This window comes from Callithrix jacchus, chromosome 7 (assembly GCF_049354715.1).
Source record: "Callithrix jacchus isolate 240 chromosome 7, calJac240_pri, whole genome shotgun sequence".
Lineage (NCBI taxonomy): Eukaryota > Metazoa > Chordata > Mammalia > Primates > Cebidae > Callithrix > Callithrix jacchus.
The window spans coordinates 68892410-68914504 of NC_133508.1; the positions used below are offsets into that span (position 1 = coordinate 68892410).

At 47.6% G+C, this 22095-nt stretch overlaps 2 protein-coding genes and 1 long non-coding RNA gene across 10 annotated transcripts in view; 2 read left to right on the forward strand and 1 right to left on the reverse strand.

Moving 5' to 3' along the window:
* LCK (LCK proto-oncogene, Src family tyrosine kinase) overlaps window positions 1–5209 on the forward strand; it is a 35454-nt gene extending 30245 nt beyond the window's left edge. For all 5 annotated transcript variants that reach the window (XM_035308589.2, XM_035308591.2, XM_035308588.3 and 2 more), the window contains one exon: window positions 4555–5209. In XM_035308589.2, coding sequence (XP_035164480.1) covers window positions 4555–4757 — 203 coding nt within the window. In that variant the 3' untranslated portion in view covers window positions 4758–5209. The remainder of the gene's footprint in view (window positions 1–4554) is intronic.
* On the reverse strand, window positions 527–12809 carry LOC108592555 (uncharacterized). Of its 3 annotated transcripts, XR_013519912.1 has the most exons (4): window positions 12572–12809; window positions 12260–12309; window positions 4898–5020; window positions 527–1197 (listed from the first exon to the last, which is right to left on the reverse strand). It is a non-coding gene; the product is annotated as an uncharacterized LOC108592555 (long non-coding RNA). The 3 variants fall into 3 exon arrangements; XR_013519911.1 differs by having other exon boundaries at window positions 12260–12809; XR_008482667.2 differs by lacking the exons at window positions 527–1197; window positions 4898–5020 and adding an exon at window positions 6222–6766 and having other exon boundaries at window positions 12752–12809.
* A 128-nt stretch (window positions 12810–12937) lies between these two features.
* The window catches only part of HDAC1 (histone deacetylase 1), a 43603-nt gene continuing 34445 nt past the window's right edge, over window positions 12938–22095 (forward strand). For both annotated transcript variants that reach the window (XM_054259081.2, XM_002750572.7), the window contains exon 1: window positions 12938–13052. In XM_054259081.2, coding sequence (XP_054115056.1) covers window positions 13004–13052 — 49 coding nt within the window. In that variant the 5' untranslated portion in view covers window positions 12938–13003. The remainder of the gene's footprint in view (window positions 13053–22095) is intronic.

A 22095-nucleotide genomic window follows, 5' to 3' on the forward strand; every position in this document is an offset into this window, starting at 1 on the left:
GGAGGCCTACCTTTTATTAGCACATCCGCCATTGTTGCTAACTTTCTGTTTGGCTTTGATCGATCATTCCTTCTTTTCTCATTGTTAAATGAGATTAGAACAGTGTTTGGTCCATACTAAGCTTTCTCAATCATGACTTTGGGCTAGTCACTTCAATTCTCCGAGCCTCAGTTTCCTGATATGAAAAATAAGAGACTAGGCCAGATACAGTGGCTCATGCCTATACCCAGAACCTTGGGAGACCAAGGTGGGAGATTACTTGAGCCCAGGAGTTCGAGACCAGCCTGGGCAACATGTTGAAACCCCATTTCTACGAAAACAAAAATTAGCCAGGTTTGGTGGCATGTGCCTGTAGTCCCAGCTACTCAGGAGGCTGAGAAGGGAGGATCACCTGACACAGAGGTTGTAGTGAGCCAAGACCACGCCATAGCACTCCAGCCTAGAGCAACAGAGCAAGACCCTGTCTCAAAAAAAGAAGAGAGAGAGAGAGAGAGAGAGAGAGAGAGAGAGAGAGAGGGACCTCATCTCTACAAAAAAAAATTAAAAATTAGCTGGGCACATATCTGTAGTTTCAGCTATTTGGGAGGCTGAGGTGGGAGGATCGCTTGAGCCCAGGAGTTTTACGGTGCAGTGAGCCATGATCGTTCCATTGCACTCCAGCCTGAGCAACAGAGGGAGACCTTGCCTCAAAAACAAACAATCAAAACACCCCCCCCAAAAAAAAAGAGAGAGAGACTAAGAAAATTGAGAGATCATTTGTGAAAGAGGCTGACTCATAGTAGATGGTCAGTATACACTGACACCCCTCACCATCTCCTGGACAAAACCCTTTACCCCTGAATTCAGCCAAGACAGGGATGGATTTTTTTTTTTTTTTTTTTTTTTAATGAACTTGCTAAGAAACTCTGGGGAAAGGAAATGCAGCACAAAGACAGGAGTAGGGAGGCCATGGGGCATAGTGGCTAAATTTGTAGAAACTTCCCACATCCCCAGAGCAAGGTGAACAGACCTTTGCTCTTAGGAAGGTAAAGACACCTTGGAGACAGATGAAAAGCCGAGGGGCTTCCCTTCCCTGGGCTTGCCCCAACCCAGAGTCCACTGGTAATGCTGGGGCTGGAAATACTCTCCAGTTATCCTGCCAGGGGTCCTCATTGCTCCTCCTCTGTGCCCACAGAGGCAACTCCACAGGGAATGTCTCTATTAGAAGAAAATAGGCAATGAAAGCATGATGATAAATGGCAACTGACATGTAGCATTAGGGACAGGGAGACAATGGGGAGAAATGGGGACCTTGGTAAACTTGCAGCTGTGCAGCAGATGGCTGCAATTAAGGCATGCTCCCCCCACAATTGATCTTTTGGTTTGTTTTTTGGTTTTTGGTTTTTTTTGAGACAGAGTTTCGCTCTTTATTATCCAGGCTGTAGTGCAATGGCGCAATCTCGGCTCACCGCAACCTCCGCCTCCTGGGTTCAGGCAATTCTCCTGCCTCAGCCTCCTGAGTACCTGGGATTACAGGCACGCGCCACCATGCCCAGCTAATTTTTTTTTGTATTTTTAGTAGAGACGGGGTTTCACCATGTTGACCAGGATGGTCTCGATCTCTTGACCTCGTGATCCACCCGCCTCGGCCTCCCAAAGTGCTGGGATTACAGGCATGAGCCACTGCGCCCGGCCGATCTTTTGTTTTCTTAAGAGAAGCCAAAACTTGGAGTTTTAGGAAAATTTGTTCATTTCCAAATTTTGGCGATTGATTCAAATTGTTTAAAAGCACTCTAGGGGCTGGGCACGGTGGCTTACGCCTGTAATCTCAGCACTTTGGGAGGCTGAGGTGGGCAGATCACGAGATCAGGAGTTTGAGACCAGCCTGGCCAAAAACCCTGTCACTACTAAAAATACAGAAAAATTAGCCAGCGTGGTGGTGGGCACCTGTAGCTTCAGCTACTCAGGAAGCTGAGGCAGGAGAATAGCTTGAACTCAGGAGGTGGAGGTTGTAGTGAGCTGAGATTTCACCATTGCACTCCAGCCTGGGCGACAGAGTGAGACTCCATATCAAAAATACATACATACATACATACATACAAATAAATAAAAGCACTCCAGGGCCAATCCAAAGTGATCTTTGGGCCCTGTGGGCTTGCATCCTTGACTCTGGCCATGGGTGTTTAGTTCCATGGCCTACGTCCTCCAATGCCCTAATTTTAAAATGTGAGAGTCTCATAGGTAGAGGCCTCTCTTGTACAAGTCCTGGGGAAGAAGGGTCTCTGTGGACTGCCTGGTCCCAAGGCTTTAGTCCCAAGCTTTGTGGGAGCAAAACTTCTATTTTGTCAGTATCCTATAAGGTTTTGGTCTTTGGGAACTGCTTGTCACAATCTTTGTTCAGTAGACTGAAGGAAAAACCAGACACTACACGGACAATTTGGAAACAGGGAAGGAGGGAGCTATGTTTCTGCTGGGTGATCATGCAGTTCTTCAGAGCAGCTCTTCTTGGGGTCCGCCTGCCAAAAGCCTGCCAGAGGGGCCAGGACTAGCATAAAAGGAGGGAACCATCTCAAAGACTATTTCATCTGCATCATGGAGGGGACTTGTGAACCTTCTCAACCCGCAAGGTCTACTTTGCTGAGGCCCAGGGTCCATGTGGCTTCCTGATGCAGGATGTGATGTGCCTGGTCTTAAAACTGGAGAGACTTCACCACTGCCTTGGTTGTGGGTGTCCATCCTGCCCTGCGCCCTGACCGTCTCATCATTCCCACAAAATAATAATCATCCCAGGTCTAAAATAAATAAATAAATATTTATTTATTTTAGACAGAGTCTCTCTCTGTTGCCCAGATATGTGTGTGTGTGTATGTGTGTATGTGTGCGTGTGTATATATATATATATATATTTTTTTTTTTTTTTGAGAGAAGAGTCTGGCTAGAGTTGCTCAGGTTGGAGTGCAGTGACGCAGTCTCAGCTCACTATAACCTCTGCACCTCTGCCTCCCAGGTTCAAGCAATTCTTGTGCCTCAGCCTCCCAAGTAGCTGAGACTGCAGGCATGTACCACCATGCCTGCTTAATTTTTGTATTTATTTTTTATTTTTATTTTTTAGTTTCTTTTTTTTTTTTTTTTGAGATGGAGTTTCGCTCTTGTTACCCAGGCTGGAGTGCAATGGTGTGATCTCGGCTCACCGCAACCTCCACCTCCTGGGTTCAGGCAATTCTTCTGCCTCAGCCTCCTGAGTAGCTGGGATTACAGGCATGCACCACCGTGCCCAGCTCAATTTTTGTATTTTTAGTAGAGATGAGGTTTTGCCATATTAGTCAGGCTGGTCTTGAACTTCTAGCCTCAAGTGATCTGCCTACTTTGGCCTCCCAAAGTGCTGGGATTGTAGGTGTGAGCCATCATGCCTGGCCTGTGCACTATATTTGATGCTTTCTGTGCACAATCTCATTCAATCCTCATAACAATTCTGTGAGGTAGGAACAACTATTTACTCTATTTTCTAAATAAGGAAACTGGGCTTGCCCAAGGTCCCACAACTAATATGTGTGTATTATTGAGCATTTAATCTATACCAGGGGAACTGGTCATGGTGGCATGCACCTGTTGTCCAGCTATTTAGGAGGCTGAGGTGAGAGGATTCCTCGAGCCCAGGAGTTCAAATCTGCAATGTGCTATGATTGTGCTTGTGAGCAGCCACTGCACTTCAGCTTGGGCAACATAGCGAGATCCCTTATCTAAAACAATTTTTTTTTTTTAAAGATGGGATTTCACCACGTTGGTCAGGCTGGTCTTGAATTCCTGACCTCAGGTGATCCGCCCGCCTTGGCCTCCAAAGTGCTTGGATTACAGGTGTGAGCCACCACGCCCGGTCTAAAACAATTTTTTTTTTAAGTAAATAATCAGCCAAGTGTGGTGGCTCACGCCTGTAATCCCAGCACTTTGGGAGGCCGAGGTGGGTGGATCACGAGGTCAAGAGATCGAGACCATCCTGGTCAACATGGTGAAACCCCGTCTCTACTAAAAATACAAAAAATTAACTGGGCATGGTGATGCATGCCTGTAATCCCAGCTACTCAGGAGACTGAGGCAGCAGAATTGCCTGAACCCAGGAGAAGGAGGTTGCGGTGAGCCGAGATCACGCCATTGCACTCCAGCCTGGGTAACAAGAGCGAAACTCTGTCTCAAAAAAAACAGAATTAGCTGGGCATGGTGGCACATGTCTGTAATCCCAGCCACTTGGGAGGCTGAGGCAGGAGAATCACTGGAACCTGGGAGGAGGAGGTTTCGGTGAGCCGAGACTGCACCACTGCACTCCAGCCTGGGCAACAAGAGGGAAACTCCTTCTCCAAAAAAAAAAAAAAAAAAAAAAGTGAATAATCTATACCAGGCACTACAAGTGGCCTGACTGACATTCAGCAAGTACTGCTAGTGTGGCCTTACCATTGATGTAGACCAGGATTCTTTTGGATTGGTGCTTACACTGTGCCAGTAAAATATTCCAAACATTACCCCTGCCTGCAGGCTTCCAGTGCCTGGAGCCTTGATGTCCTTTCTCCCGTCAACCCCTAGGGATGACCAACCCTGAGGTGATTCAGAACCTGGAGCGAGGTTACCGCATGGTGCGCCCTGACAACTGTCCAGAGGAGCTGTACCACCTCATGATGCTGTGTTGGAAGGAGCGCCCAGAGGACCGGCCCACCTTTGACTACCTGCGCAGTGTGCTGGAGGACTTCTTCACAGCCACAGAGGGCCAATACCAGCCTCAGCCTTGAGAGACCTTGAGAGGCCCTGGGGTCCTGCCCCCATTTCTCCAGCCTGGCTTGGGGAGATGGAGTTCTTATGCCATACTCACATGGTCTATGCACATATGGACTCTACACACGAATCCTGCCCACGTGTGACACATACCCACCTTGTGTCTGTACATGTGTCCTGTAGTGGCGTGGACTCTGCACATGTCTCTTGTACATGTGTAGCCTGTGCATGTATGTCTTGGACACTGTCCAAGGTATACCTTTCTGGCTCTTCCATTTTCCTGAAACCACAGAGGGAGGGGAAAAGCCTGGGATTGACAGAAGCTTCTGCCCACCTACTTTTCTTTTCTCAGATCATCCAGAAGTTCCTCGAGGGCCAGGACCTTATCTAATACCTCTTTGTACTCCTCCTTGGTGCCTGGCCTGGCACACATCAGGAGCTCAATAAATGTCTATTGATGACTGTTGTACATCTCTTTGCTGTCCATTCTTTGTGGGTGGGCAGTGGGGGTTCAGAAAATGGTAATGAGGTCACCCTGAGTTGGGGTGAAAGATGGGGTGAGTGGATATCTGGATATTTTCCAGCCCTGGTGATGCTGGTGATCAAGAGGAGGTCCATGCCATCCTGCTGCGTGGGCTTTGCAGACCCCTTTAAATGGGACAGTGTTCCTCACCTCCCCGAAAAGGATTCAGGGTGACTCCTACCTGGAATCCCTTAGGGAGTAGGTGTGTCACAGGAACTTCCTCCCTATTATAAAAGGGCAACAGCATTTTTTACTGATTCAAGGGCTATATTTGACTTCAGATTTTGTTTTTGAAGACTAGTCAAATTTAGCTGGGCAAGGTGGCACGTGCCTGTAGTTCCAGCCACTCAGGAGGCTGAGGCAGGAGAATTGCTTGAACCTGGGAAGCGGAGGTTGCAGTGAGCTGAGATCATGCCTCTGTACTCCAGCCTGGTGACAGAGTGAAACTCTGTCTCAAAAAAAAAAATTATAAAAAAAAGATTAGTCAAATGAAGCAGTGGGAATGGAGGAGGAACAAAGAAATCTGTAACTATCCTCAGATTTTTTTTTTTTTTTTTTGAGACAGGGTCTTACTTTGTCATCTAGGCTGAAGTGCAGTGGCACGATCATGACTCACTGTAGCCTTGACTTCTCCAGCTGAAATGATCCTCCTGTCTCAACCTCCTGAGCACCTGGGACTACTTGCTTGAGGCCAGAGTTCAAGGCTAGCCTGGACAACAGAGTGAGATCCTGGTCTCCAAAAAAAGTTTGTTTGTTTTTTTTAAAGACAGGGTTTCACCGTGTTGGTCAGGCTGGTCTTGAACTCTTGACCTCAGGTGATCAGCCCGCCTTGGCCTCCAAAGTGCTTGGATTACAGGCGTGAGCCACTACACCCGGCCCAAAAAAAGGTTTTAAAAAAACCAAACATGTCCGGGCGTGGTGGCTCAAGCCTGTAATCCCAGCACTTGGGGAGGCTGAGGCGGGTGGATCACGAAGTCAACAGATCGAGACCATCCTGGTCAACATGGTGAAACCCCGTCTTTACTAAAAATACAAAAAATTAGCTTGGCATGGTGGTGTGTGCCTGTGATCCCAGCTACTCAGGAGGCTGAGGCAGGAGAATTGCCTGAACCCAGGAGGCATAGGTTGCAGTGAGCTGAGATCGTGCCATTGCACTCCAGCCTGGGTAACGAGTGAAACTCCGTCTGAATAAATAAATAAATAAATAAATAAACCAAACACAGGCTGGGCGCAGTGGCTCACGCCTGTAATCCCAGCACTTTGGGAGGTCAAGGAGGGTGGATCACGAGGTCAAGAGATTGAGACCGTCCTGGCCAACATGGTGAAATCCCGTCTCTACTAAAAAAATACAAAAATTAGCTGGGCATGGTGGCATGTACCTGTTGTTCCAGCTATTAGGGAGACTGGGGCAGGAGGATTGCTTGAACCTGGGAGGTGGAAGTTTCAGTGAGCTGAGATTGTGCCACTGCACTCCAGCCTGGCACCTGGTGACAGAGCGAAACTCTGTTTCAAAATAAATAAATAAATAACAATTTAAAAAAACCAAACACACTTAGTCAAGCATATTAGCTCACACTTGTAGTCCCAGCAGATCAGGAGCCTGAGGCAAGAGGATTGTTTGAGCTATGATTATGCCATTGCAGCACTCCAGCATAGGCAACAAAGGGAGATCCTATCTCAAAAAAAAAAAAAGGCTTCATTGAGAAGGTGGTTTTTGAGCAAAGATTCCAAAGTGAAGGAGTGAGTCACCCGGTACAGGTGGTGGGGAGAAGCAGTCAGCCAAAGGTAGTAGGGTGAGGCAGGCCTTTACCTGGCAAGCTCTGAGAGAGGGGGATAGATCCTACAGGCTGGGGCCTTGTGGCCTCTGCAGAAGCCATTTTGAGGAAACCTTGCAGGTATCTCTGCAAAACTGATATGAAATGACTTACATTTCATTTTATTCTTTAATTTTTAATTGAGATGGGGTCTCACTCTGCCACCCAGGTTGGAGTACAAAGGCAAAATCTCTCTGCATTGATAATGAATCAAAAAAAAAAAAAGGTGAAATCTCGGCTCACTGCAGCCTCTGCCTCCAGGGCTCAAGCAATCCTCCTACCTCAGCTTCCTAAGTAGCTGGGACCACAGGTGTGTACCACCACTCTTGGCCAATTTTTTTGTATTTTTGATGGAGACAGGGTTTCACCATTTTGCCCAAGCTGGTCTTGAACTCCTGAGCTCAAGTGATCCGTCTGCCTCAGCCTTCCAAAGTGCTGGGATTAGAGGTGTGAGGCACCATGTCTGGACATGACTTACATTTTAAAAGGATGGCTCTTACTGCTATCTTGAAAATATACTGAGTTAGTCAATTTATAAAACTGGGGAGATTTTGCATAAAACTCCAGATTTCTGCCTTCTCTTGAAAAACAGGGGCTGGGTATGTTGGCTGACTCCTGTAATCCCAGCTATTTGGGAAGGCCAAAGCAGGCAGATTGCTTAAGCCCAGGAGTTTCAGACCAGACTGGGCAACATGGCAAAACCCCGTCTCTACAAAAAAAAAAACAAAACAAAAATTAGCAGGGCGTGGTGGTGCACGCCTGTAGTCCCAGCTACTTGGAGGATGGCTTGAGCCCAGGAGGTCAAGGCTGCAGTGAGCCATGATTGTGCCACTGTACTCCAGCCTGAGCAAAATAGAGAGTGAAACCCCATCTTAAAAAAAAAGGAGGCCGGGCGCGGTGGCTCAGGCCTGTAATCCCAGCACTTTGGGAGGCCGAGGCGGGTGGATCACGAGGTCAAGAGATCAAGACCATCCTGGTCAACATAGTGAAACCCCGTTTCTACTAAAAATACAAAAAATTAGCTGGGCATGGTGGTGCATGCCTGTAATCCCGGCTAATCAGGAGGCTGAGGCAGGAGAATTGCCTGAACCCAGAAGGCGGAGGTTGCGGTGAGCCGAGATCGCGCCATTGCACTCCAGCCTGGGTAACAAGAGTGAAACTCCATCTCAAAAAAAACAAGGAAGATTTAGCTATGTTGGGCTTACCTGTCCTCATGGAGTCGAATAGTAAATAGTGGCCACCTCTTCAGGTAGGGCATGAACTCTAACTTTGCCAGAGTTCCCTCTACTCCCTGCTGCTCTTAGACAATGAAACTGAGTATTAGTAACTATTTATCATCAAGCTTGTGCTTTTTTTTTTTTTTTTTTTGAGACGGAGAGACAGAGATTCACTCTGTTGCTGAGGCTGGGGTGCAGTGGCACGATCTTGGCTCACTGCAACCTCTGCCTCCTAGATACAAGCAATTCTCCTGCCTCAGCCTCCTGAGTAGCTGGGATTACAGGCTCGCACCATCATGCCCAGCTAATTTTTGTATTTTTAGTAAAGACGGGGTTTCACCATGTTGGTCAGGCTGGTCTCAAACTCCTACCCTGGTGATCTGGCGCCTCAGTCTCACAAAATGTTGGGATTACAGGCGTGAGCCACCGGTGCCCTGTCTGTTGTTCTTATAATAAAGAGAAAAATAAAAAAAATTTTTGGCACCCGCATTTCCATTAAACAGTGAGAAAATTAAAGATACCTGAGGATGGCAGGGTGTTGCATGAAAGATGGGGGAATGTTACATTTCTTTATGAAAGGGAAAGTAATCTATTTTTTAAATTATTTTTATTTTATTTATTATTATTTATTTATTTATTTTGAGACAGAGTTTTGCTCTTGTTACCCAGGCTGGAGTGCAATGGCGTGATCTCGGCTCACTGCAACCTCCGCCTCCTGGGTTCAGGCAATTCTCCTGCCTCAGCCTCCTGAGTAGCTGGGATTACAGGCACGTGCCACCATGCCCAGCTAATTTTTTGTATTTTTAGTAGAGACGGGGTTTCACCATGTTGCCCAGGAGGGTCTCCATCTCTTGACCTTGTGATCCACCCGCCTCGGCCTCCCAAAGTGCTGGGATTACAGGCGTGAGCCACCGCGCCCGGCTATTTTATTTTATTTTATTTTTGAGACAGAGTTTTGCTCTTGCCACCCTGGCTGGAGTGCAATGGCATGTTCTTGGCTCACTGCAACCTCCACCTCCTGGGTTCAAGTGATTCTTCTGCATCAGCCTCCCAAGTAGCTGGGATTGATTATAGGGTCCTGCCACCATGCCTGGCTAATTTTTGTATTTTTAGTAGAAATGGGGTTTCACCATGTTGTCCAGGGTGATCTTGAACTCCTGACCTCAGGTGATCTGGCCGCCTTGGTCTCCCAAAGTGCTGGGATTACAGGTGTGAGCCACAATACCCATCCTCTACTTTTTTTTTCTTTTTTTTGAAATGACATCTTGCTCTGTCACCAGGCTGGAGTGCAATGGGGTGATCTCAGCTCACTGCAACCTCCGCCTCCCAGGTTCAAGGGATTCTCCTGCCTCAGCTTCCCAAGTAGCTGGGACTCCAGGTGCACGAGACCACACCTAGCTAATTTTTGTACTTTTAGTAGAGATGCGGTTTCACCATGCTGGCCAGGATGGTCTTGAACTCCTCCTGACTCCGTGACCTGCCCACCTTGGCCTCCCAAAGTGCTGAGATTACAAGCATGAGCCACCGTGCTTGGCCCCGTCCTTTAATTTTTAAAATATACAAACAAAGGGCATCTGAGTCATAATAATATAAATCTGTTACCTGACTGACCTGCTGCCACACCTCATGATCTCATCTGATCCCCACACACCTTTGCTTTGGGATACTGTGCGCAGCCATAGCGTCAGTGAACTTTGTCTTCCTATCCTCCCCATTTTTATTATTTTATTTATTTTTTTTAATAGAGACGGGGTTTTACCATATTGGTCAGTCTGGTCTCAAACTCCTGACCTCAGGTGTTCCACCCGCCTCGGCCTCCCAAAGTGCTGGGATTACAGATGTGAGCCACTGCGCCCAGCCTTATTCTATTTTTTTGAGACAGAGTCTCACTCTGTCATCCAGGCTGGAGTGCAGTGGCTTGATCTCGGCTCACTGCAACCTCCACCTCCCGGGTTCAAGCAATTCTCCTACCACAGCCTCTCAAGTAGCTGGGATTACAGACATGTACCACCATGTCCAATTACTTTTTGTATTTTTTTTTTTTGAGACGGAGTTTCGCTCTTGTTACCCAGGCTGGAGTGCAATGGCGCGATCTCAGCTCACCGCAACCTCCGCCTCCTGGGTTCAGGCAATTCTCCTGCCTCAGCCTCCTGAGTACCTGGGATTACAGGCACGCACCACCATGCCCAGCTAATTTTTTGTATTTTGAGTAGAGACGGGATTTCAACATGTTGACCAGGATGGTCTTGATCTCTTGACCTCGAGATCCACCCGCCTCGGCCCCCCAACGTGCTGGGATTACAGGCTTGAGCCACCGCGCCCGGCTACTTTTTGTATTTTTAGTAGATATGGGGTTTCACGATGTTGGCCAGCCTGGTCTTGAACTCCTGACCTCAGGTGATCTACCTGCCTCAGCCTCCCAAGTGATTAGCAATCCCAGGATAATCACACTGGGATTATAGACGTGAGCCACTGTGCCTGGCCTCCTCCCCATTTTATAGGGAGGGAAATGGAGGCCCAGAACAGTTAAGCAGACCCACTCAGGGCTAGCTGAGAATTAGCAACAGAAAATTGGGAGTAGAATTTGTTCCCTGGCCCTTTTCTGTTTCTATTATAGAGCCGCCCAGTCTTAGATTATCTCTTACCTTATAATTAATGACTCGAATGCAGTTTCTGAGTGAGGAACACAAGTCCCAAACATTCTTTAAAGTGGCATAAAGATGTATCATTTTTTTTTTTTGAGACAAGGTCTGGCTCTATTTCACAGGCTGGACTGCAATGGTGTGATCTTGGCTTACTGTAACATCTGTCTCGAGGGCTCGAGCAGTCCTCCCACCTCAGTCTCCTGAGTAGCTGGAACTACAGGAGTGCCCGCACACCTGGGTAACTTTTCTATTTTGTATAGAGATGGGTTTTTGCCATGCTGCCCAAGCTGGTCTTGAACTTGTGAGCTCAAGTGATCCACCAGCCTCGGCCTTCCAAAGTTTTGGGATTACAAGTGTGAGCCACAGTGCCCAGCCTCTTGTTGACTGTAGGGTCACAAGTAGGTAGCTAACTTAGCACAGTGTTGGCATATAGGAAGCACTCATTAAATACTGACATTATTGTAGTTCTTTTATTAGCCTAGCATAGCACTTTTAGGTCTTTCAGCTTTCTTTCTTTTTTTTTTTTTTTTTTGAGACAGAGTGTCACTCTGTCACCAGGCTGGAATGTAGTGAGTGCGGTGATCTCAGCTCACTGCAACCGCTGCCTCCCGGGTTAAAGCGATTCTGCCTCAGCCTCCTAAGTAGCTGGGAGTATAGGGTGTGCCACCATGCCCAGCTAATTTTTGTGTTTTTAGTAGAGACAGCATTTCATCATGTTGGTCAGGATACTCCGGATCTCTTGACCTCGTGATCCACCCGCCTCGGCCTCCAAAAGTGCTAGGATCCCAGGTGTGAGCCACCTCGCCCAGCCCTGGTTTTTTAGCTTTCAATGATGATCAGTTGGTAATTGATGATCTGGTGGAGTGGTTCTCAATAGGAGAGTTGGGGTCAATTTTACACTCCCTTATACCTGGCTAATATTCCCCCAACCCAATGGTAAAGCTATTGCACAGTACTTGGCAATGTCTGGAGACAATTTTGGTTGTCACAGCCTGGGGGGAGGGTGCTACTGGCATCTAGTGGGTAGAGGCCAGGGATGCCGGTAGACTTCCTATAATGCACAGAACAGCGTCCTATAACAACGAATTACCCGGCTCAAAATGTCATTAGTTTCCAGGCTGAGAAACCTGCCCTCCTATCGCGGGATAATCCCATTTTCTCCTGTCTAAAGAGACTCCTACTTAGTCATCCTGGGTGACTGAATCACGGAGGTAGGTTTTGGAGTCAGAAAGGCTGGGTTCTGTCACTTTTTTACAGAGCCTCTGGTGCAAAGAAGGCATTCAAAAAATCCTCAACAATTGAAAAATTGAATTTAATTACCTTGTGTAACTTGGAGTAATTCACAGAAGTCCGAACTTCTTTTTCCTAACCTGTAAAATGGAAGTAAAAACCCTTGACCGAGAGCTGTTTTGAGGAATAACTGAAATAACAGTTAAAGCTGTCGCACAGTACTTGGCTCACAGCAGCCCCTCGAAAAAACATTAGTTTTCTTTCCCTTTCTTGTCAGTTTCTCCCTCTCCAAACCCGCGTGTTGCTTTTCTTTTCAATTTTTAATTATTTGTCTGTAGCCCTCCTTTGCGGTGACAAACTCGCTTTCTAACCCAGGTTCAGCCCGTTTATTGGCGGAGTGACCTTGTGCAAGTCACTTTTCCCCTGTAGGCCTCGGTTTATTCTCCGTAAAATCAGAAAGTTGGCCTCCGATCTCCAAGCACGTTTCCCACGACGAAGTGGGCCTAAGTTTACCAAGCTGCTTTCCTCCCCCGGGAGTGATGGTACGGTCCCCGGGCGGCTCCCCACCCATCTGTCGCAGACCTTGGTACAGGCCCAGGGGGCCTTTAGCCGCTTCTCCAGGCTGCCCTTGCCCCCTGCCGAGTTCCGGGCCCGTGTCTGCGCAAGCTGATTGGCTGGAGCGGTGCCCGGGCTGCGCGTCTATAGGTGAGCCCAGGAGGGGACGGGCGGGGCGGGCCGGAGACCCGCCCCCTCCCCCCTGGGTCGGACGCTGAGCGGAGCCGCGGGCGGGAGGGCTGACGGACCGACTGACGGGAGGGACGGGAGGCGAGCAAGATGGCGCAGACGCAGGGCACCCGGAGGAAAGTCTGTTACTACTACGACGGTGAGCACCGTCCTCGCGGCGGGGGCGGGGCCGGGCCGGGCCGGACCCGGGACCTGGAGGCTGAGGCTGGAGCGCCGAGGGGAGGCTGCGGGAGGCTGAGGCGCTGGGGAGAGGCTCGGAGAGGAGGCTGCGAGGGGGAAGTCGAGGCTGAGGGAGGAGGCTGCGAGAAAAGAAGATCGAGGCTGAGACCAAGAGGGGATCGCGTGGGGGAAGCCTGAGATAATCTTGGTGGAGAGATTCTGAGGAAGTCCGATAGGGAGAGTTTGAGTGGGACTCCTAGAGGGGAGGCTGGATCTGATGGAGACGGCTGCGAGGATAAATTTTCCAGCCGAGAACCCAAAGCTCTTCCCTGCCCCGTCCCTTCCTCATCTTTTCTGAGGGAAGAGTCGTGCACGACTGGTCGCCCGCCTCCCCTCCCCCAGCCTCTGAGCTGGGCCTGCGGTTGCTGCTGTGACGTTGGGGCGCCTGGGGTTGCAAGGAGAAGGATGCAACCTGTTAGAACACACTTCTCACTTGATCTCTCAAACTGGTTACTGTGTTCGAGAAAGTGTTGAGGGGCTGGGGCCGTGGGGATGATCGGGTCACCCTTCCCAACGACCGAAGTTCTCTCCTTGTCAGAGCTCAGAGTGTTAGGGGAACACAGATTAGAGGCACTGAACTCCACCTGTGGAGTCAGCGAAGGAGGGGACATTTCAGGACCATCTCAGTTAGGTCCTGAAAAACAGGAGTTCTTAGCCAGGCACGGGAAAGGCAAACATAACAGCAAGTTCAGAGACAAGAAAGAGGACAACACCTTTGAAAAACAATCATTTGACCGGGCACGGTGGCTCACGCCTGTAATCCCAGCACTTTGGGAGGCCAAGGCGAGTGGATCACTTGAGGTCAAGAATTTGAGACCAGCCTGGCCAACATGACAAAACCCTGCCTCTGCAAAAAATATAAAAAGTAGCCAGGCGTGGTGGCACGTGCCTATAATCCCAACTGCTTGGGAGGCTGAGGCAAGAGAATTGCTTGAACTCAGGAGGTGGAGGTTGCAGTGAGATGAGATCAGGCCACTGGACTTCAGCCTGGGCGACAGAGGGAGGCTGTCTCAAAAAAAAAAAAAAAAAAAAAAAAGAGGGAGACTCTTGTCTCAAAGAAAGAAAGAGGAAGAAAGACAGGCTTTGTAACAGTATGGCTGAGGCATAGATTTGGGGGCCTAGTGTAGAAGGTGGGGAGCAGGGACGAGGGAAGGGTTGCAAATAATGAGGCTGCAGAAATAAATAGGGACCAGCCAGGCATGGTGGTGTGTGCCTGTAATCCCAGCTACTCTGGAGCCTGAGGCAGGAGAATCCCTTAGAACCTGGGAGGCAGAGGTTGCAGTGAGCTGAGATCACGCCATTGCACTTCAGCCTAGGTGACAAGAGTGAAACTGTCGCAAAAAAAAAAAAAAAAAAGAGTTGTAAATAGGGACCAGACCATGAAGGGCTGGGCATGCTGTCCCAAGGAAGTTGGACTTTATTGAGGGCACTTGTGAATGATTGAAGTTTTATGCAGGTTAGTGACATCATCAGGTTCATACCTTAGAAATTAAAGTCATGGGGGCCGGGTGCTCTGGCTCACTCCTTTAATCCCAGTACTTTGGGAGGCCGAGGCAGGCAGATCACTTGAGGCCAGGAGTTCAAGACCAGCCTGACCAACATAGTGAGACCCCGTCTCCACTAAAAATACAAAAATTAGGCTTGGTGAGGTGGCTCACACCTGTAATCCCAGCACTTTGGGAGGCTGAGGCAGGTGGATCATGGGTGACTAACATGTCGAGACCCCATCTCTACTAAAAATACAAAAATTAGCTGGGCATGGTGGCACGTGCCTGTAATCTCAGCTACTCAGGAGGCTGAGGCAGGAGAATCGCTTGAACCTGGGAGGCAAAGGTTGTAGTGAGCCAATATCACGCCACTGCACTCCAGCCTGGGCGACAGAGCGAGACTCTGTCTCAAAAAAACAAAAACAAACAAAAAAAAGAAGTTCATGACTGTAGGGGTAAGGGAGAAGACATGGATCCCAAGTTCCTGGTGTGGGCAATTTTTTTTTTTTTTTTCCGAGATGGAATCTAGCTTCGTCACCCAGGTGAGAGTACAGTAGCATGATCTTGGCTCACTGCAACTGCAACCTCCACCTCTCGGATTCAAGGGATTCTCCTGCTTCAGCCTCCTGAGTTGCTGGAATTACAGGTGTGTACCACCATGCCTGGCTAATTTTTATATTTTTATTATAGATGGGGTTTCACCATATTGGCCAGGCTGGTCTTAAACTCCTGACCTCCAGTGGTCTGCCTGCCTCAGCCTCCCAAAGTGCTAGGATTACAGGCATGAGCCACAGTGCCCAGCATCTGGTGTTGGCAATTTGATAGTGAGTGTTTAGAGGTTTGGAGAATGCCATGTCAGTTGATAACTTTTTTTTTCTTTTAATTTCTAGAGACAGGGTCTCAATATATTACCCAGGCTGGTCTTGAACTCCTGGGCCTGGCCTCAAGCAATCCTGCCACCTCGGCCTCCCAAAGTGCTGGGATTACAGGCCTAAGCCATTGTTTTTTGTTTTTTTTAGAAATAGCTATTGATAACTGTTAAGATGTTTAGGGGACATCCAAATAGAGGCATCCAGTAGGCAGTTTAGAAGATAGAAATTTTGGTTGGGCGCGGTGGCTCATTCCTGTAATCCCAGCAGTTTGGGAGGCCAAGGTGGGTGGATCATGAGGTCAGGAAATTGAGACCATCCTGGCTAACATGATGAAACCCTGTCTCTAGTAAAAATACAAAAAATCAGCAGGTCATGGTGGCATGTGCCTGTAATCCTAGCTACTGGGGAGGCTGAGGCAGGAGAATCACTTGAACCAAAGAGGCGGAGGTTGCAGTGAGCTGAGATCGCACCACTGCACTCCACCCTGGGTGACAGAGCAAGATTCTGTCGCCAAAAAAAAAAAAAAAAGAAAATTTTTGGTAGTCATCAGTCTCTTGATCTGCTATTAACAGAATACTGTTTATAAAGAGCAGAAATTGCTGGATGTGGTGGCTCATGCCTATAATCCCAGTACTTTGGGAGGCTGAGGCGGATGGTTCTCTTGAACCCAGGAGTTTTGAGACCAGCCCGGGCAACATAGGGAGACCCTGACTTTACAAAAAGTCGAAAAATTAGCTGGGCATGGTGGCATGTGCCTGTAGGAAGGCTGAGGTGGGAGGATCACTTGATCCTGGGAGGTCAACGCTACAGAGTCATGATTGCGCCACTGCACTCCAGCCTGGGGGACAAAGTGAGAACTTGTCTCAAAAAAAAAAAAAAAAAAAAGAACATAGGCTGGGTGTGGTGGCTCATGCCTGTAATCCAAGCACTTTGGAGGCCAAGGCGAGCGGATCTCCTGAAGTCGGGAGTTCAAGACCAGCCTGACCAACATGGTGAAAGCCTGTCTTAAAAAAAAAAAAAAGGGCCGAGTGCGGTGGCTTATGCCTATAATCCCAGCACTTTGGGAGGCCGAGGTGGGTGGATCACGAGGTCAAGAGATCGAGACCATCCTGGTCAACAAGGTGAAACCCTGTCTCTACTAAAAATACAAAATACAAAAATTAGCTGGGCATGGTGGTGCACGCCTGTAGTCCCAGCTACTCGGGAGGCTGAGGCAGGAGAATTGCTTGAACCCAGAAGGCGGAGGTTGCAGTGAGCTGAGATCGCGCCATTGCACTCCACTCTGGGTAACAAGAGCGAAACTCCATCTCAAAAAAAAAAAAAAAAAAAAGAACATAAATATATTTCTCATAGTTCTGGAGGCTGAGAAGTCCAAGGCTGAAAAGTCTAAAATCAGGGTGCTGGCATTTGGTGTCTGGTGAAGGTCTGGTCCCTACTTCCAAGATGGTGCTTTAAATTCAGTGCCTTCACATGACAGAAGGTGGAAAGGCAAAGAAGGATGAACTCTTTCTTTCTTTTTTTTTTTTTTATAGGCCATTAATGTATTAGTGAGAATGGTAGCACCCTTGAGACCTAAACACCTCTCAAAAGACCCTACTTCCCAACACTATTGACATTGGGGATTATGTTTCCAACACATGAATTTTGGGGGACACATTCAGCTCATATCAATCAGCATATGGATAGTGATTTTATTTTATTTATTTATTTATTGTAGAGACGTGGTCTTGCCATGTTGTCTAGGCTGGCCTCAAATTCCTGGACTCAGGTGATCCTCCCATCTCAACCTTCCAAAGTGCTGGGATTACAGCCATGAGCCACTGTGCCTGGCTGATAGCAACTTTAATTATAGTAAATTTAGTCATAAAGGATGCAGTTACCTAAGAAGTTACATAGAAGAGTATCCAGGGTGGAATTTTTTTTGAGATGAAGTCTCACTCTGTCACCCAGGCTGGAGTGCAATGGCGCAACCTTGGCTCACGGCAACCTCTGCCTCCCAGGTTTAAGTGATTCTCCCTCAGCCTCTCAAGTAGCTGGCGCTACAGGCGTGCACCATCATACCCGGCTAATTTTTTTTGTATTTTGGTAGGGATGGGGTTTCACCATGTTGGTCAGACTGGTCTCAAATTCTTGACCTCGTGATCCGCCCACCTCGCCCTCCCAAAGTGCTGGGATTACAGACATGAGCCACTGCACCCAGTCAGCTTGAAATAATTTTTGTGGAAAACAGCCAGAAGAGAGGGAGGGGGTGAAGATACAGGAAAGGGACTAGTAGTGATGGAGCTTCCTCAGGAGACCGGGTGAGATGGAAACCAGAGCCTAGGGAGAGACACTAACCTTCAACAAGTTCCTTTGTGATGCGAGGGTAAATGGCAAGGAAAAGTTCAAATGTAGGTAAGTTTGAAGAGGAGAAGATAAGGAGAAAGTTGAGGGAGTTCTCAAGATGAGGAAAGAGAATATTCTTTTTCCTGAGCATGGGGAAGGGCAGTTGGTAGAGTAGGAATCTTGAAGAGAGGAGATTTAAATAGCTCTTGCAAAAGCGGGGGCTAGGGAAAGAAATTTGGAAGGATTGCTGGGCAGTGATGAGAATCATTTGGAGGCTGGAACCTGTAATTTTATAGTCATATCATTTTACACAGTTTTATGATAACATTCTCAGTTTAAAAGAAGAAAAAAATGGGTCTGGCACAGTGGCTGATGCCTGTAATCCCAGTACTGTGGGAGACCAAGGCAGAAGAACCACTTGAGGCCAGGAGTTCAAGATCAGCCTGGGCCACAAAGTGAGTCCCCATCTCTACAAAACAAAACAAAAAGAATTAGCTGGATGTGGTAGCACTTGCCTATAATCCCAGCTACTCAGGAGGCTGAGATGGGGGACTGAGGCAGGTGGCTGGTTTGAACCCAGGTGGAGCCTGCAGTGAGCCATAATGGTGCCACTACACTCAGCCTAAGCAACAAAGCATGACCCTATCTCAAAAAAGAAGAAAATATAGAAAGACCGGCCGGGTGCAGTGGCTCACACCTATAATCCCAGCACTTTGGGAGGCCGAGGTGGGTGGATCATCAGGTCAAGAGATCGAGACCATCCTGGTCAACATGGTGAAACCCTGTCTCTATTTAAAAAAAAAAAAAAGAAAAAGATAGAAAGACTTCAGTCTTTAGATAAGGGCATAGACTTCTTACTTGAAAAACTGAGTTTTGCAGTGAGGTCATTAGTTTGGGACTCAGATTTGGCTCTGCCATTGAGAAGCTTTGTAATAACAGGCAAGTCACCTTACATTTCAGATTACTCTCCTATAAAATAAAAATGATAGGAGTTCCTATTAAGAGAATAATGATGGGAAAGCTTTTTAAGGGTTTTAAGTATGGCCAGGCGCAGTGGCTCACGCCTATAATCCCAACACTGGGAGGCCAAGGCAGGCAGATCACACAAGGTCAGGAGTTTGAGACCAGCCTGGCCAACATGGTGAAACCCTGTCTCTACTAAAAATACAAAATTAGCCAGGCATGGTGGCGCATGTTTGTAATCCCAGCTACCCCAGGAGGCTGAGGCAGGAGAATCGCTTGAACCCAGGAGGCAGAGGTTACAGTGAGCCGAGATCACACCATTGCACTCCAGCCTGGGCGACAGAGAGAGACTTTGTCTCCAAAATAAATAAATAAATAAAGTGAAAAATAAAATAGTACCTAAATAAAAAGGACGATTTATTTTAAAGTCTCTCAGCAACCTGATTAAGATATAGAGATATATCTTTATTTTAGTTATAGTAAATTTAGTCATAAAGGATGCAGTCACTCGAGAAGTTATATAGAGAAGAGGATCCAGGGTGGAATTCTAAGGATGTGTACAGTGCCCCTCATGCTGTGTACCCTCCGTCATAGCATTAGTCACTGTATAGGAATACACACAGCACAGATTGGCAAACTAATTAAAAACTGTTAAGAAAAGGATGGTTGGCCTGCACTGTTGGAGGCTCACACCTGTAATCTCAGCATTTTAGAAGGCTGATCTCTTGAGGTCAGGAGTTTGAAACCAGCCTGGGCAACAAGGCAGATACAAAGAAAGAAACAAAACATCAAACAAACAAACAAGAAACATGAAAAGAAAAGGATGGTGTCTCAGAGCCCCACCCTCACTACCCTCACTTCAGTTATTCCCTTAACCTTCTAAGTAAGATATCTCAGTTCCCCAGGTCTGAGCCTTAGCTGGATCCAGGCTTGATAGGCAAGGGAGTTGCTAGGGATCAAGGCCCATGCCTCATCTTAATGGACCTTTAAGGAGAGACGTTTGGGTGTGTAGTTTACTTGATTTTGCAACATTGTTCAAGGGACTTTTTTACCAGGTAGACCCATAGAGCCCTGTAGCTTAAGTGCAAACTGAAGTAGGTACCTGAGAAACCCAATGTAGCTTTTAGCATACTGGATTTGGAGTCAGAAGGGTGGACTCCCAGATCATCCATTAGCTATGTGATCTTAAGCAGGCACTTAACTTCTCTGAGTCTCAATTCAATTAACTGAATCTTTTTTTTTTTGAGATGGAGTTTCGCTCTTGTTACCCCAGGCTGGAGTACAATGGCGCGATCTCAGCTCACCGCAACCTCCGCCTCCTGGGTTCAGGCAATTCTCCTGCCTCAGCCTCCTGAGTAGCTGGGATTACAGGCACGCGCCACCATCCCCAGCTAACTTTTTGTATTTTGAGTAGAGACGGGGTTTCACCATATTGACCAGGATGGTCTCGATCTGTTGACCTCATGATCCACCCCCCTCGGCCTCCCAAAGTGCTGGGATTATAGGCTTGAGCCACCGCGCCCAGCCAATTAACTCAATCTTTATTGAGCCTCTGTGATATACAAGGCATATTAATCCTTCCTTCAAGGGGTACCCAGTCTTGTGGATATAGTCATGTGAATAATTCTGATATAAAGCAATCCTAGCACTTTGGGAAGATAAGGTGGGCAGATCACTTGAGGTGAGGAGTTTGAGAGCGTGGCAAAACCAACATGGTGAAAACTCACCTCTACTAAAATACACAAATTAGCTGGACGTGGTGGTGCAGACATGTAATCCCAGCTACTTGGGAGGCTGAGGCAGGAGAATGGCTTGAACCTGGGAGGTGGAGGTTGCAGTGAGCCGCCGAGATAGTGCCATTGCACTCCAGCCTGGGTGACAGAGCAAGACTCTGTCTCAAGAAAAAAAAAAAATTAATGAAGTGCTATATATAAATTGCATGTAGAGGAAAAGACCATTTATTTTCAAGAAACGGTTTGGAGCTTAGGTGGGCTTTGTAATATGAACATCATCAGAGAAAGGAGGACATTTCAGGTCAAAGGAACAGTCTGCACGAAGGATACTGTGTTGTGAAGGAGAATGTAATGTTCAGGATACTGATCATAATCTGGTGTGTCTAGAGCATGGGTTGCCAAACTTTTTCTGTAAAGGGCCAGATAATAAATATTTTACACTTTACTTTGCCACATGCACGGGTGTCTGTGGCAAATAAACTACTCAGCTCTGCCACTGTAGTGTGAAAACAGTCATAGAAGAGATGTAAATGAATGGTCATGGCTGTGTTCCAATAAAATTTTATTTACCAAAACAGGCAGCTAGTTGTATTTGGCCCAAAGGCCATAGTTTGCTTACTCCAGTCTAGAGCAAAAAGAGCAAGCGAGCGAGAGAGAGAGAGAGACAGAGAGAGTGTGTGTGTGTGTTGTGGGAAAGGGTGGTAGCAAAGATGAAGCTGGAAAGGCGGATTAAGAAAGTCCTTGAGACCAGCATGGTGGCTCACACCTGTAATCCCAGCACTTTGGGTGGCCGAGGTGGGCGGATTGCCAGGTCAGGAGTTTGACACCAGCCTGACCAGTGTGGTGAGATCTCATCTCTACCAAAAATACAAAAATTAGCTGGGTGTGGTAGCATATGCCTATAGTCCCAGCTACTTGGGACTACAAGTACTTGGGAGACTGAGGCAGGAGAATCACTTGAATCTGGGAGGCGGAGGTTGCAGTGAGCCAAGATCGTGCCACTGCACTCCAGCCTGGATGACAGAATGAGACTTCGTCTCAAAAAAAAAAAAGAAAGTCCTTAGTCTTTGAATGCTGGCGGGGCGTGGTAGCTCACACCTGTAATCCTAGCACTTAGGGAGGCTGAGGAGGGCAGATCACCTGAGATCAGGAGTTTGAGAGCAGCCTGGCCAACAAGGTGAAACCCCATCTCTACTAAAAATACAAAAATTAGCCAGGCATGGTGGTGCATGCCTGTGATCCCAGCTACTTGGGAGCCTGAGGCAGGAGAATTACTTGAGCCCGGGAGATGGAGGTTGCAGTGAGCTGAGATTTCGCCACTGCACTCCAGCTTGGTCAACAGATTGAGATCCATCTCAAAAAAGAAAAGAAAAGAAAGTCCTTGAATGCCAGTCTTCTGAAGTTATTAGATTAATTTTTTGAGACCCAGGCTGGTCTCAAACTCCTGGGCTCAAGTGATTTTCCTGCCTCAGCCTCTGGAGTAGCTGGGATTACAGGCTCATGCCACCATGCCCATCTCTATTATAAAGTTATTCTTTACTCTTTATCCTGTAGGGGATGGGGAGCCATAAGGATTTTCTGAG